This window comes from Manacus vitellinus, unplaced genomic scaffold (assembly GCF_001715985.3).
Source record: "Manacus vitellinus isolate BGI_N305 unplaced genomic scaffold, ASM171598v3 scaffold_118_pilon, whole genome shotgun sequence".
NCBI classification, from domain to species: domain Eukaryota; kingdom Metazoa; phylum Chordata; class Aves; order Passeriformes; family Pipridae; genus Manacus; species Manacus vitellinus.
The window spans coordinates 280,429-294,670 of NW_021938885.1; the positions used below are offsets into that span (position 1 = coordinate 280,429).

Consider the following 14,242-nt stretch of genomic DNA (forward strand, 5'->3'; position numbering starts at 1 on the left):
CATCAGACCCTCTCCCTCTGCAGCAAAAGGTGGAACCTTTTGGGATTTGGCCCAAAAAGCCCCTTGGGCAGTTTGGAGACCAAAGGCTCTGTGCCCACCACACCTGTGACACCGTGACCATCGGCCACACTGCCCCTACACACCATCCCAGGGGATCTTGCCTTTCCCTGCCTTCACACCCATGTTTTCAGCCACCTTACCTCAAGTGCCAGGTGACTTCCAGGGCATTAAGGAGTCATTTCAGCCAGCAGGAGAATTGCTTCGCTTGGAGAAAATGGAATAATTGCAACTTTGCGGGGAGAAAAGCCCACACACCCTGAGCAAAGGCGGTCTCAGGGGCCACGGAGCAGTGTGACATTCCAGAGGAGCTGTAATTCCCAGGAACACCCACGACAGTCAGCCACAGGGCCAGCTCAACCCCTGCTGCAGCTCCCTGCTCGGGAGGGAGGGCAGCACTGGGAGAAGGTCCCACCATCTTCCCGGTGGGGAGTTCATTTTCAGGGAAAAAACAGAGCAAGTTTCAACTGTGCCAAAAATATCACCTGAGTGGGGGGAGCTGCCTCATCCTGCAGCCAAGGGTCCTTTCCATTGGGCTTCCTGGCCCTTCCTCTGGGTGTAGCTGGAAAAGAGCAGGCCATGGTCCCTTCCCAGTTCCCAAACTTCCTCTGCATCCCCAATGATGGGACAGGGTGTCCCCTCCAGGGCACAGCCCAGGGCCCAGCACCCTCCTGCAGGGCTCCAGCCTCAGGGCAAAGGTAACCCCCTTGAGCTGTTCTGGACAGGACGGGGTTGGGATGAGGTTTGGAAAGCTCCAAAGGCCCCATCTGGGCACCTGGATTTATCCAGCCTCACACAGGCACCAACTCACCTATTAAACACACCTCCCTTTTGAAGCCAACACTTCATTTGGTCAACATCATTACCAAGTCAGGGTGTAACCACAGGTGGGACAGACCTGTTCCAGCTTCCTGACCCAGGAGAGCTGGATGCATCTGTGTGTGGAAGCAGGAGCCTGCCCCCTCTGCCCTCTTCACAGGGATAGTCCTATTTTAGGCCACCCCAAACATCATTCCCATAAGGCCTGTTGGCTTCTCCCCATGAGGCTGCTTGGAGCACCTCGAGGTGATCACAAAGGGATTCCTAAATCCAGCTGAGTTTGCCGTGATCAGAGCCCACCTTTTTCCCAGAAAACTTGGACATGTTCCTCACCTGGAGGCACAGCATCCATCATCCATCCAGTGTGCTGGGGGTGGGGACACAGCCTGAGCCCCCTCAGCCCCCCCAGCTCCACGTGTGAGGTGACAAGAGGGGACCCAAGGGCACACGCTGTCCCAAGGAACAGGCTGCACACAGGGCTTTATTACACAGGCAGGATCCACACTATCCCGGGAGCTGTCAGATGGATGCAGGTGAGCCAGTGTTTCCTGTGTTAGGTAAAAGCTCCAGGATATTTCGGGAACAGCAGGGATTCCTCAGCGGGTGATGCCAGCGCAGGCCCTCTGGTGGGAAGGGTGTGCAGTAACAGGTCCCCCTGGGTCACCTGACCACCACCCCAACCGGTGATTCAAGAATTCCACACTGCCCATCGACCACTTTCTATGGCTGGGAAATACCTGGGACACCAAAGCTGGGAAAAATGCAGGTGTTGGTTGTCATTCCCATACGAGACCAAACCGGATCGAAACCACAGATGTTCGCCAGGCAGGAGCCCTGCAAGCTCCTGCCACTTCCAAAATCTGGGGTTACGCCCTTGGAATTACACCGTGGCATTTGTGCCATTTTCCTCTGGATAAACACTTCCCTGGAAAAGCACCCTTTGGCAGCCTGATTGGACCAGAGCATTTAAGCAGTGACAGGGTGACACCAGTGCCCGGGACGGCGCCACGAGGGCTCAGAGCAGAGGGTACAGAATCCATGCTCACTGGAGCTCTTACATTTTGGGAATAACGACCTGGGGGATTAAAAAAAAGCAGCCCAGGTTTCCAATTCCTTTTCCAGGATGCTGAGTCACCAGCAGAAACACTGCCTGGCTCAGGACGCTCAGACCTCCCTGGCCACACCGTGCCAGGGACGACACACTTGGCCTGGGCCTGCTTCTGGCAGGGGGGTGGCACAGGGACAGAGGCCGGGGATGGGACTGCAGGGAACAGCTTTTCCAGCTGGACTCAGAGATTCCTCACTCCAGAGCTACCCCAGGAGGAACAGGGCAGTGATGAAGGGTGGCAGAGCCTGAGTGTGCCAGAGCCCAGGAGCGAGACCGTCCTGGTGAGGACACAAACCCAGCTGAGGACAAGGCAAATAACTTCAGACTGACGGAGCAACTCCCAGTTTCTGCTTGTGACACATTTTACTCCGCAGAGCGAAGGCAGGTTGACCTTTCTCACTTCACCTTCCCTTACATTTAAGAGATGACCAAGACTAAAAGAGAAATTAAAAATAAGAGCTAAGGAGAAGCTGCCTGTCTCCCCAGAGCTGTGATACACCACGAAACTACCACAGGCCGTTCCAGGATGTTGGAAGTCAAGTCAGATCCCCCGTGGAGGGGCTGGACCAGCAGTGTAGTGTGGTTCATCCTGTGCAAGGAGCAGCTCGGTCACAGGGCTCAGTTCACCCGCGTTCCTCTCGCCGAACACTTTGCCCAATCCTCCTCCACAGCTCCAGGTAGTTTCAGCAGGAAGGAAAGAACTCATTTCCCGTGCCTGGTCTCTGTACAGCTCAGAACAAGTGTTCCTAATGCCCGAACGCCCCGTGGGACTCCCGCAGTTCTCTGGGAACAGAGCAGCAGATCCCTGTGTGCTGTGCTCGGAGCCCCCGCCTCCACACCTGGTCTGGAGGACACACAGCACCCGCTGAAGGTCCCTGTTGTGCGGTGTTGGCTCCGACTTCCCTCCACACAGACCTTCTCCGACGACAGGAGGAGAAAGGAAGGGGGGTGTCCGTGCCATCCTTCCCCCCCAGGGGATTCCCACACACTGGAACGCTAACAATGACAATTAGGAGTTAGGGTGAGGTTGGGACTGTGCCCCAGGCCCGCTCGAGCACCACGAGTTCCCGTCAGCCCCGCGGCTGCTGCTCAGAGTTTCCTCTCCCGGGGTCTGTTCCCGTTGGGCTCATCCAGCAGCGCCGAGTGCCGGTCCCCGTTGCTCAGGCATTTGTCCTTCTCGTGCCTGTGCTCCTGCTTCTGCCGCCGGATCTCCTTGTACCGCAGGGTGATGTCCCTGCAGCAAACACACAGCACACAGTTCCAGCCTGCAGCACGAGCAGCAAGGAAGTCTGCCCTCAATGAAGCTCCCTCGGGATAATTTAACCCACTGGAGCCTCCGGCTGACGTTTCTACAAGTGCTGATGGCACTGAGGCACGGGAGGTTTGTGTTCCTTGCTGGTGGCCTGGCTCTTCTCACCTCTGCCACAGCACAACAGCCACTGCTGCCTCCTGCATGCATCACCACAGTTCAAGGAATCATGGAATGGTTTGGGTTGGAAGGGATCTTAAAGCCCATCCAGTTCCCACCCCCTGACATGGGTAGGGACACCTGCCACCAGCCCAGGTTGCTCCAACCAGGCCTTGGACACTTCCAGGGATGGGGCAGCCACAGTTTCTCTGGGCAACCTGTGCCAGGGCCTCCCCACCCTCCAGGGAAGGATTTTTTCCCAATATCCCAACTAACCCTGCCCTCTGGCAATGTGAAGCCAGTGCCCCTTGTCCTGTCACTCCCTCATATGCAGAGTCCCTCTCCAGCTTCCTTGTAGGCCCCTTCTGATACTGGAAGTCTACCCATTCCTTGAGCCCTGTGCAGCTGCTTTCCATGGACTTGCTCAGAGCAGCATCCAAACCAAACACACATCACTTGGCTCCCTTGTCCCGACGCTGGGACAGCTCAGACAACCTCAGACTGTTCTGGTAATGAAGCTGGAAACACCTCTGTCTGGCATGGAGGGAAAATAAAACCCCGATCCCATCTCCCACCTTCCCTCCCCTGGGAGCACTGGTGCAGTCAGGCACTTCCCTGCTGCCTCCTCCTGCAGCAGCACTAACACAGGCAGGGCCACAAAGCTTCCCAGAACCCCAGACTGGTTTGGGCTGGAAGGGACCTCAAAGGCCAACTTGTTCCATGGGCAGGGAGAAGGTGATCCAGAAAGAAAACTTCCAGGGATGAGGCACAGAGAGCTCCCTGTTCATTTAACAGCTGCAGCCACCCAGGACAGCTGTGCTCCCTCTCCAGTAACAACAGCACATTTGAGGAGGGGCTGTCGAGCAAACCCCCCTAAAACCCAGATGCAGCACACCCCACCCCACTCACCGGATGAAGAAGCGCCAGGCTGTCCAGGTGAGCACCAGGATAATCCCCAGGATCCAGCACTGGGTGATGTAGAAGGGCAGGGAAAGCGTGAGCGTGTAGGGATCGTACTTGACCACGATCAGGAACTCCGTGGCAGTAATAGCAGCAACCAGCCAGGCCTGCTGGCCCAGCTTCTTGTGGAACTTCCTGCCAAATAAACACACAGACAAGACATTTCCTTGCTGTCAAACGAAGGATTCGGAGAAACCTCCACAAAAGTACAGCTGGGAGAGCAATTTCAGTCAGTTTTGCACAGTTCTGCAAGTCTAGTTTGGATCACACACAAGTTAAGACAACTTTCATGTTGGTGTTACTTCAGTTTCCTCTCAGAGGCTCTGAAAACACATGAAAAGTTAAACTTCATCCCCACACGATGCAGGGAAGCCTCCCCATGCTCAGGTAAATCCACATAAATCAATCATCTGGTCAGCCTGAGACCAGCAGACGTTCAGGGTACGGTACCAAACGGGAGCTCTGCCCCTGGATTTCCTCTGCAAACCTCAGCCACGCTGCCTTAAACATATTTAATCCTTCTGGGATTGCATTCTGGAACTTAACCTCTTCCCAAAAAAAAAAGTATTCGGTGAGCTGCCACTACTGATCTTGGAATGGGTTTTAAAGGAAAAAAAAGCTTAGTAACAACAGGCAAGATTCTGGGAGACCCAAGGACTGTGTTTCGCTCCCAGGACAAACCAGGCCTGGGATAAACACGTGATTCCCAGGTTTGTTTTGAGCAGGCCAGGAAAGCTGTGGAGTCCAGGGATGTCTGGGAGCAATGCTGGAAAGTTCTGCTGCAGCAGCACCAAGGCATCCACTCCGGGGCTCTGATGTCATGTAAACTTGATTTTTTTTTGTACATAATGGTAATTTTTCTGGTGGGATTACATTTCTGTCAGTGGTACAGAGTATAGCTTGTCTGAGGTGGCTGAAGATTAATGAACCTAAATTAAATAAATGGGATTTTTGGAAGTCACACACCCCTGGTGACAAAAAGGCTCTTTTCCTTTAAAAACTAAAAGCTTATTTAACAAAATATTTAAAGTAAATTTTTTTTTGGTATCCATCAGATATGTCTGTAGTCATTTACACCCACCAAATACCAGTTTAAAGTTAAAAACAAAACCAGAAAACCCCCACAAAACATACAGTCATGTATAAAAAAATCCATATACTTATACATAAAAAAATCCATATAGTTATATATATATATAATAGTCGGTAGGAACCGTTTCCATTTGTTTTTGTAAGCGGTGAACTGGAAAAAGAAATGCCAAGTACCCCGAACAGCAAAGAAATACAGGATAGGAACTAAAATTTACTGCTGCAGTAGTAAAGAATGATGGCTAAGTTTTATTATTATGAAATACTAAAGAAAACTCTCATGCAGACTTTGCTGTAATCAAAATTTATGGAAAAATGGAGTCTAGGAAAGGTATCAGTTGTATTCCTGGTTATTAAAGAAGTAAAAGGTGATGGGAAGATCTCAGGAAGCCTTATTCCAGGTAACAGCCTGCACTAGAAATCTGGGAAAGCTGCTGACCTGCACCAGGAGGATCCTCCTCTTCCCTTATCCACCCATGTCCTTTTGGGGTTTTTTCACCCCAAGGCACCCATTCTGCTGCCTCTCATATTCCCGTTGCTCATATCTGCTCCAATCCCTTTGGACTGTCAGTGCCTGGGAAGGGATCTGAGCATGGAGATCCAACAGGGCTTCTCCTCCCTCTCCTGAATCCAGGGAGTCCATCTCCCACAACACACACAGTTTCTTACACACGAGGCCCAGAGTCAGGTTTGACACCAATGAACAGTTCAAACTACACCAAATCATCCAAAGGCACTGGGAAAACCAGGAAATAAATGAAGTGTAGGTGACTGCTGAAGCAGAGGGGACGAGTGCATTCCATTTGAAAGGTCTCCTGCCTGGATCAGCTCAATGAAAGGCTTCAGAAACTGCTCCAGGGGGTTCAGCTCGTGTGGCAGATTAAATGGGCAAAGACCAGCCTTAACCACTGGCAGAGAGATAGAAGGAAGCAGCAGATGTCTCCCTGGGAGTTCCAGCTGTCCAGATGATGAGGGCAGTTTTCTGCTCTCCTTCTTCCTCTGCCATCAGGGGAACAGATGACAGACAGAATTAAAGGCAACCCCTACACAAGAGCCAGGCAGATCCTAAAGCTGCCGAGGAAGAGACCTGGTTTCCTGCCCTCCTACTCGTGGGAGATTTTAAAGAAAAGCCCTTTTTTCACGTGATGAGTGAGATTAAAATTCCTGGCCTCTGTGCAGACTCCTTGGAAGCGACAGGAAGACTACAATCAGGAATGTATGACGAGTTCAAATGCTACAGACTGCTGCACTCACATTCCTGGTCAGGAAGATTTCACACATCCAGTCCTCAGGAACTCGGAGGCAGCGTGTGGGTCAGTGTGGTGTGTGAGAGCTGGAGGGCAGCTTCACCTCTCCTCCTGGGCTGTGGCAATTCCAGGGACTCCACCAGCACTGTGCTCAGCCCAAGGTCTTGCAAGGAAAGCCCCAGAACTGTCTGCAGATCCTCAGAATCCTGAGTGGGAAGAAGAGTCTCCATATCAGAATTTCACTGCTTTCTAGACCCAGCATTGCAGGGTTGGCTGAAGAGATCTCATCCATTTATTCCAGACAATCCTATTACCAGCAGGCATGGCAGCGAGCAATGCTTCTGTCAAGGCCAATGGAATATTCCAATCTCTGAGCGTTAAGTTTCCAAAAGGAAAAGGTCAGGAGGGTTTCCCACGTGTTGTTAGCTGGGAGCCCCTGGTACAGCCAGCTCTTTCCAGCAGCTTCTACCTACACAACCACGGGAAGAATCCTAAATGATCCTGGGTTTGAAACGATGTGCAAGTGAAGGTGGTAAATGGGGGCAGATTTTCTCTGCCTGGATGGCCTGGAATACACAAAGGAATTGAAGGCTGGTTGCAAAATCAGGTGCTCAGTTCTGCAGGACCAGCCCGATGTCAGCTCTGGGGGGGCATCAAGCAGAGCCAGGAACCTCAGAATCTGGGGGGGCAGTTCCCCCCCACAGAACATGGCAGGAGGTGGGGGCAATGATGTGGATATGCAGCTTGGGATGAGTTTCTCCAGCTCGTGGAAAGAACGGCACCAAACGGCCCCGGGAATGAGGCAGCGGTGACAGACGGCTCTCCTAAATGTCAGTGTTATGCCGTGTGGTTGAACTGAGGGCAGAGGAGCTTTTCCAACCCAAACACAAGGCCCAGAAGATGAATGGAGCTAAGGAGAGGAGCTCAGCAGCGAGAGGCAGAGACCTCTTCTTACCTGTGAGTTGGAGGCACGTCCCAAACCAGTAGGTCCAAGGGCAGGGCAGCTGCCACTGCGGAATGTCCTGAAATCCGACTAAGCAATGTGGGCTGGCCCTTCTTCCCAGTTCTAGGAGCCAAAGCCTTGCAAGGGGAACTGATCTTCAGAGAATGTTGGAACCCTAAATTCTGAACACAGACACTTTTTGGTGTTGGTCAGTGACAGACAATGAACACCCCTGGAAGCCAGGCGTGGCCTCGGGCTCGGGATGTGGGCTCAGGCAAGTTGTGACATTAAAAGAAAAGGTGATATTTGAGAAACAAAGCTTTCTCAGCTTTCACATGGTCTGCAGAAACAAAAGCAGCGAGGACAAATATGATGCTGGAGTGGGAACAGTCTGAAGAACATGCACTTGTGTGTGTGTGGTGCTTCACCTGCAGCACTTGCTACCAAGGGCCTCTGACCTGCAAGAGGATGCCAGGAATGCTCCGGAGGGCCAGGGACCAGTGGGAACACGGCTCAAGGAAAGAAGTGCCCTTAGGAATCCCATTTTTTTATAGTTTGGGCCCTGATGTCCTCGGAGGGCACGTCCAAGGACCGCAGTCCCTGGCTCTCAGTCTGGAATTGGAGCGCAGCGCTGCCCTGCCCACGAGCCAGTGGCACTCCAGCTCCTTCACACATTCCATTCTCCACAGAGAGACCCTTTATGAAACACTGAGCTCAGAACAGTGCACACAGAATGCCCTTAACAACAGCTGCCCTCTGACCAGGGAGAGTGGGACCTCCAAAACAAAGGAACACAAAGCAGATGCTTTGGGATTAGGCCTTTTTTGCCCCTGACAAGCTGCCTGAGATGGATGCCAACAAGCCGGAGCAAATTCCAAACAAAGCACGTGGAGCTGGACATGGGAAGTACAGAGAGGTTGGGCTTACGGGTCGTCCATGAAGTCGTAGATCTCCCTCATGGCCACCCCTCCCACGTTGACAAAAAACACCAGGCGCAGCAGGACCAAGTAGTGTTCTGGGGGCATCCACAGCACAAACTTCAGGTAAAACGTGTTCAGCTCTGCCAACAAAAACTGAGAGAAAGGACATCTTAATTACACTGAGAAAACTTCGGTGGGTGAAGCCTGCAATCCCCCCCACTTCCCAGTCCTGCTCCGTGTCACTGAGTGAACCACCAGCAGCTTCAACAATCACCACCCACAGCTGGGTTTTTAAATGTTTTCACTGGGTTGGAAGAGGCTCTAAAAACCACAACAGAAAGCTGGGAAAGTGCTGCCTCAAATTTTGAGCAAGTTCTTGACCTCCAAATAAGGAGCTTGAACAACACATTCTAAAGGCAACGACTTCTCCTTGCGCTGTCATTTAAAATCTGGCTGATGGATAACAAGAGGAATGAGCTGCACATCCTGGGGGGGGAAATTGGTTTGTGTTTTCTTTACACAGTTGTGCAAATGTCACCCTCAAAGCCAACTTAGGTTATAAATTAAGAGCAAAACATTCCCAAGTGGGCTGCCCTGGCAATGTGCTGAAGGGAGCAAAGAGACACCAGACTCACTTCAAAAGGAATGATAACAAAGGGCATTAAGCATTGCTTAAGCCAAAGGAGTGAGTCAAAACCTGAAGCCGCTTAGAAACTGTCAGCTCAAGCTGAGTTTTGCTAAAAGAAACATAATCCCACAGCCCACTATAAATTCACTGGAATCTCTCAGCTGCTGCAGCACCTAAACCCCAGTGTCTTCAGGGTGCAACCACTAACCATTTGGGGAAACATCTGTTTTATTTATACAGTCTTTTCCTTCTCCCACAAAGCAGGGGAGCCTCAGCAAGCCTGGTGTGCCGTGTGAGCTTGGCCAATGTTCCCCTGCAGCAGAAACCAGGGACTGTGAGCTTGTTCTAGCAAGTTCTGTATTAAAAATACAGAGTTATGTCCTGAGCCACAGCAACTGGTTAGTGCCCTGTGTCACTACAACGTGTCACAGGGTGGTTTTTAGTTAAATTTCACAGTTGCTGGGTTGAAATAAGTTTGAGTTGCCCAGAGCAGAGCCAAGTGACATCCCCCGGATGGCACAAAGGCCAAAGTCCCTCAGGCTGGGAAAGGGGCAGGAGTGGGGAAAAAACACTCAAACTGCCCAATTAACCCTTCCTATCAGTGTCATGTGGGTGATAACTTCTGTTTCACAGTTACAGGTATGAATTCCAGATGCTGCATTCCCATAAAACGAATCCAGCCACTCAGGTGCTAAGTGTTCAGCAAGACATAAAAAACCAAAAATCTAGGATAACTGAATTATTTAAGCCTGTATAAAAATGTCATTTATGTATATTATTATTTTAATATTATACACAATATATATTTTAAATATTATTATTTAAAATATTATCTTTTTAACTATTTAAGCCTGTATAAACATACTACCAGAGGCAGTAGTGTGCTTCAGGAGCCCTGCTCCGGGGAGCTTGAGTAACAGCCCTTTCCAGCTGCATTGTGACCCATACCTGCACAAAACTGAGGGAAACGAGCCACTCACACCCCAAACCAATGCTTTTGGGGGCAGAAACTTGCTGAAATACGTGTAGACCCCAGTTTGTATCGCTCACAGTGCCAGCAACAGCGTTCAGCAAATATCTGTGCCATGAATCTGTCACCTGTCCCAGAGACACGGACGCATATCCCAGTCCTGTGGGACTGGGAAGCGATCTCCTCTGGCATCAGCTCCAGGAATAGCACCTCCCAGAGGTGCATCCCGGGTCACACCCTGTGCTACAAACCAGGAAATCAAAGGGCAGGAGGGACAGAGAGGTCTCCTCACCACGAAGATGATGCCACAAACGGCGAGCCACCTGCGCAGGCTGGACGCCGGCTTCCACTCGAACTTCACCCAGCTGTAGGGGGTGAACTGGAAGACAATTCTCTTCATTTTGCCCCTGGATGAAAAAAAAAAAGCAAAACATGATGGCAGGTTTAATGAAAAGCAGGAAGAGACACTGAGCAGTGTTTCCATTTCAGACACCAACTCGGGGCTGAAAAATGCCCGCGTTTACTCCATCAAAATCACAATTTAATGAGGTTAACTCTGAGTCAGAGAAGCTTGTTATTTTAACTATCAATTTAAGCTTTAATACGCTACATCCACTGTTGTCAGCAGTTCTGCTCTGCTCAGCAAAGACACTACAGAGCACGATGGGTCATTGCTGGTACATGACTACAAGGGATTTATTAAATTTTAATTCCCAGTGTCCCAATTCCTGTGAAGTTCTGGTTACCAGGGAATGCACAAAGATGAAGCAGATCCTTGCTGTGAATGAGAGTATGATCCCAACTTGGATTCCTGCCTCTTCTTTTAACAACTGCATTAATAAGCTCACTTCCACAGGATGCCCTCATTCCCCGCCATCAGGACACGCAGGCGTAACTCCAACAATTCCATTCTCAAGTTAAATAAAACTCTCCAACGAGCCTCCCTGTAGCAATAAACCATTGGATCCCCAAGCCACCTGAACACCCAGGAATTCTTTAATCCACGTGAAGCCAAACGGAACAACCAAGACCTTGAGCACGGGCCCCACCTTTGTGCTGTGCCCGTGGAGTTCCTTCCCCCCCAACTTACTTGTAGGTGGGAATGTTCCAGAGTCCTTGCCACTTGTATGTTTTCAAGGAAAGCCAGGACAGAGTCTTCATCCCGCAGTAAATTCCTAATCCATTACACAGGATCACATCCATTATCCACTGGAAGGAGAAAGCACACAGTGATGCTGGGGAAGGAACAGGGAATCACTACAGGTACAGCTCCCCTTTCAAAGGAGTGGGGCACAGAGAGTTAATTCCAAAAGGTTTTTTGAAGGCAGAATAGCTTTGCCTGGTGCCTTCATACATAATGCATTGACTTTTATAAATACTGCCATCATTCCAAGCAAATCATTACAGTTGAAGCTCTTTCCCAAGCTTGGAATAACCCAGATCAGGGCTGTGACTGCAGAGAATTCTGATCACTCTGGCACCAATTTACACCTCACAGGAAAACAAAGCATAATTTTAAAAGGGGTGCCCCTTTAAGCTTGAAGGCCCCTCTGGCTTCGAAAAATACACACAAGCTGTACTTTAGGACAAGAATACAAACCACAACTTGCAATGACCCCACAGTTCTTCAGTAAGGCCAAACATTTATCTCTTGAAATCTTTTTATAAACCAGATACATTCCAATCACAGTAATATTTACTGCTTTCAGAAAGGAGAGGTTTGCAAAGAAGGAAAAGCTGGACAAAAACTGCACTGAGTCTGGTCGTTGGGTTTTTTCCTAACAGGCAAGAAAAATCGTCCTCTGAAACTTTATACACCAAGTTTTACCTCTCTCTGAATTTCAGACTTTATGGTTTGTGCCCTCAGCAAATATTTGAAAGTGTTCAGCTTTAGATTCTTTCCCCAGTGTGAAACGAACCCAAACAAAATATTTACCACGTGCAAGGGCTTGAAACCCACAAAATTATAGAAACAGTGGCAAAAATGCTACAAAACACACACATACATGATCCAATTCAGCTCTTACCACATCCTACCCCTCCCTATAAAACATATATATTCCCATTTAGTGAAATAAACCCTGATCCCTGCAGTACGTACGTGATCCCACCAGCATTCACTGAAGTTTGGGAGCTGGTGTTCCAGGCTGTACTCCAGGAACTCAAACATGACACTGATGATCATGCACATCCACCAGTCCCGAATCATCAGCGTCTAAAGGCAGAAAAAAAACCCCAAAAAGTCTTTCAAACACCCACAACAGCTGCTCAAAACCATCCCAAAAACGACTTGCACGGCAAAGAGAGAGAGCAGAACCAGACACCACTTACCTTAATGCCCTTTAGAAACCTAAATAACAGAGCATTCCATAAATCCCCGTCAGACTCTGCTCAGATTTAGAGTTTTGCAACGGTGTATGAAACATTATTACTTTTCATTTCCCTGACTTCCAAACTTCTGGCCTCAGAACACAAAGGACAGACATGGTGTGGGTTTTTTTTTCACCAGTTATTTGTACAGTTGAAAATCTTGTTTCCTGATTCTTTTCTGAACGCTGGAGACTCGGGACAATTTGATTTTCATGATGTGATAGTCCCTGTGAAGCCAAATGCTCACAGGCCTCTCAACTTTACACATGTTCATCACAAGAGACAAAGACACTGAGGGGAATTAACTCTCCCCCAGGCAAAACCAGCACAGAAATGGAGATGATGGCACAAATCCCAGCCCAGGAAAGAACAGAGGCAGGTAAGATGGGATTCAGCAGGAAGGGAATTAGGTAAATGCAGGGAATTACTGGGTGCTCGACAACCACAGGCAGCAAGGTTCTAACACTGCTCAAAAAAAGGCTTTTCAGAGCCTTTTCACGGGCTCTAAATTACTACAAAGCCAAAATAATTTCTGATGAATAAGGCACATTCATTCCCAACATTGCCATCCCGGTGGCTTTTGAGATCTGGGGAAAAACCCAAACACATGGCCCACCTCTGTTTATTGGGACAACACACTCAACCCTCCAGCTTTTAAGAGAGAAATACGTTAATATTTAGCATATTTAACAGGCAAATGTGTTATGACCCAGAGAAAATCCAGCAGCCAGTTTCTGTCTAGCTGAGTAGCCCAGGAAAAAAACCCTGCAGGGTTCACCTCGATCTCAGCCTCTTTGACAAAACCCAGGCTTCTCCCAGACCTAGATAAGAACAGCTCCACTGGCATATGGAATTCTATCCCATTTCAGTGCCTCAGGAATGTGTTACTACTCCCCTTATGTCTTGTCATCAGGCACTCACAATTTAGGCATTATAGCAGGTTTTTTTTACAATTTAGACATTTTTTTCCTCAGTATAATTTATTTGTAAAAATAACCACAGAATGTGAACTGAAATGCTATTTTGACATTTAAGTTTCTAATTCATTTGTCTTGGACGAGAAAGATCCAAGTTTTCCAAATTTATCACTCACCTCATTAACAGAACAAGCCACCAATAGGCTGAAGTCCAGGTCTCCCCACGCCCAGCAAACTCACCTTTGCTTATGGGGGAAACCCCAAACCAACCCAATCCTCTCCCAGAACACATCTGCACTTTTGAAATGAAAACACAAGGCAACAGCTCCAGCTTTGTTTTTAAAAGATCTGAGCTTTGTCAGATTGTTATTTCTGGTGGGCTTGTGAGTAAAAACCCACACAAGGTCTGCAGGGGGCAAAATCAAGTGAGTTCGTAAGTCTGCTCTGGTTAAAAAAGATAATATTTAGACCAAAATAATCAAAGCAAACCACGTATGAATGTCTTGCAAGAGACAAGCACAGCTGGAATTTCTTCCACAGTTGGTTGATACTAACTAAAAAGTAACAAGAATTAAATATCTGCCCATTTAATGGTTTAAAATCCTGATTTGATGCCACTGGGAAAGCAGCAGTAGCAGCCTATGAGTGTTTGGGAACAGCAGACTGTCACTGCCCGTCCCACACTCCTCTTCCAAAGGTCATTCCAGCATTTCTTGCCACAGGAATAGAGGTCTTTATTGATCTGCCCCAGAATGAATCCCAGTGGAGGAGGGAGCCTGTCCATGTAACACAGCTTTGGCCAGGAA

The 14,242-nt window shown here is 49.1% G+C and overlaps 1 protein-coding gene across 1 annotated transcript in view; it reads right to left on the minus strand.

The window, feature by feature from the left end:
* Positions 1-2,323: 2,323 nt before the first annotated feature.
* PTDSS2 (phosphatidylserine synthase 2) overlaps positions 2,324-14,242 on the minus strand; it is a 34,035-nt gene continuing 22,116 nt past the window's right edge. The window contains 6 exon segments of the mRNA XM_029965738.1: positions 2,324-3,218; positions 4,302-4,487; positions 8,559-8,704; positions 10,442-10,556; positions 11,240-11,358; positions 12,251-12,364. Of these exon segments, the coding sequence (XP_029821598.1) occupies positions 3,074-3,218; positions 4,302-4,487; positions 8,559-8,704; positions 10,442-10,556; positions 11,240-11,358; positions 12,251-12,364 (825 nt within the window). The 3' untranslated portion in view covers positions 2,324-3,073.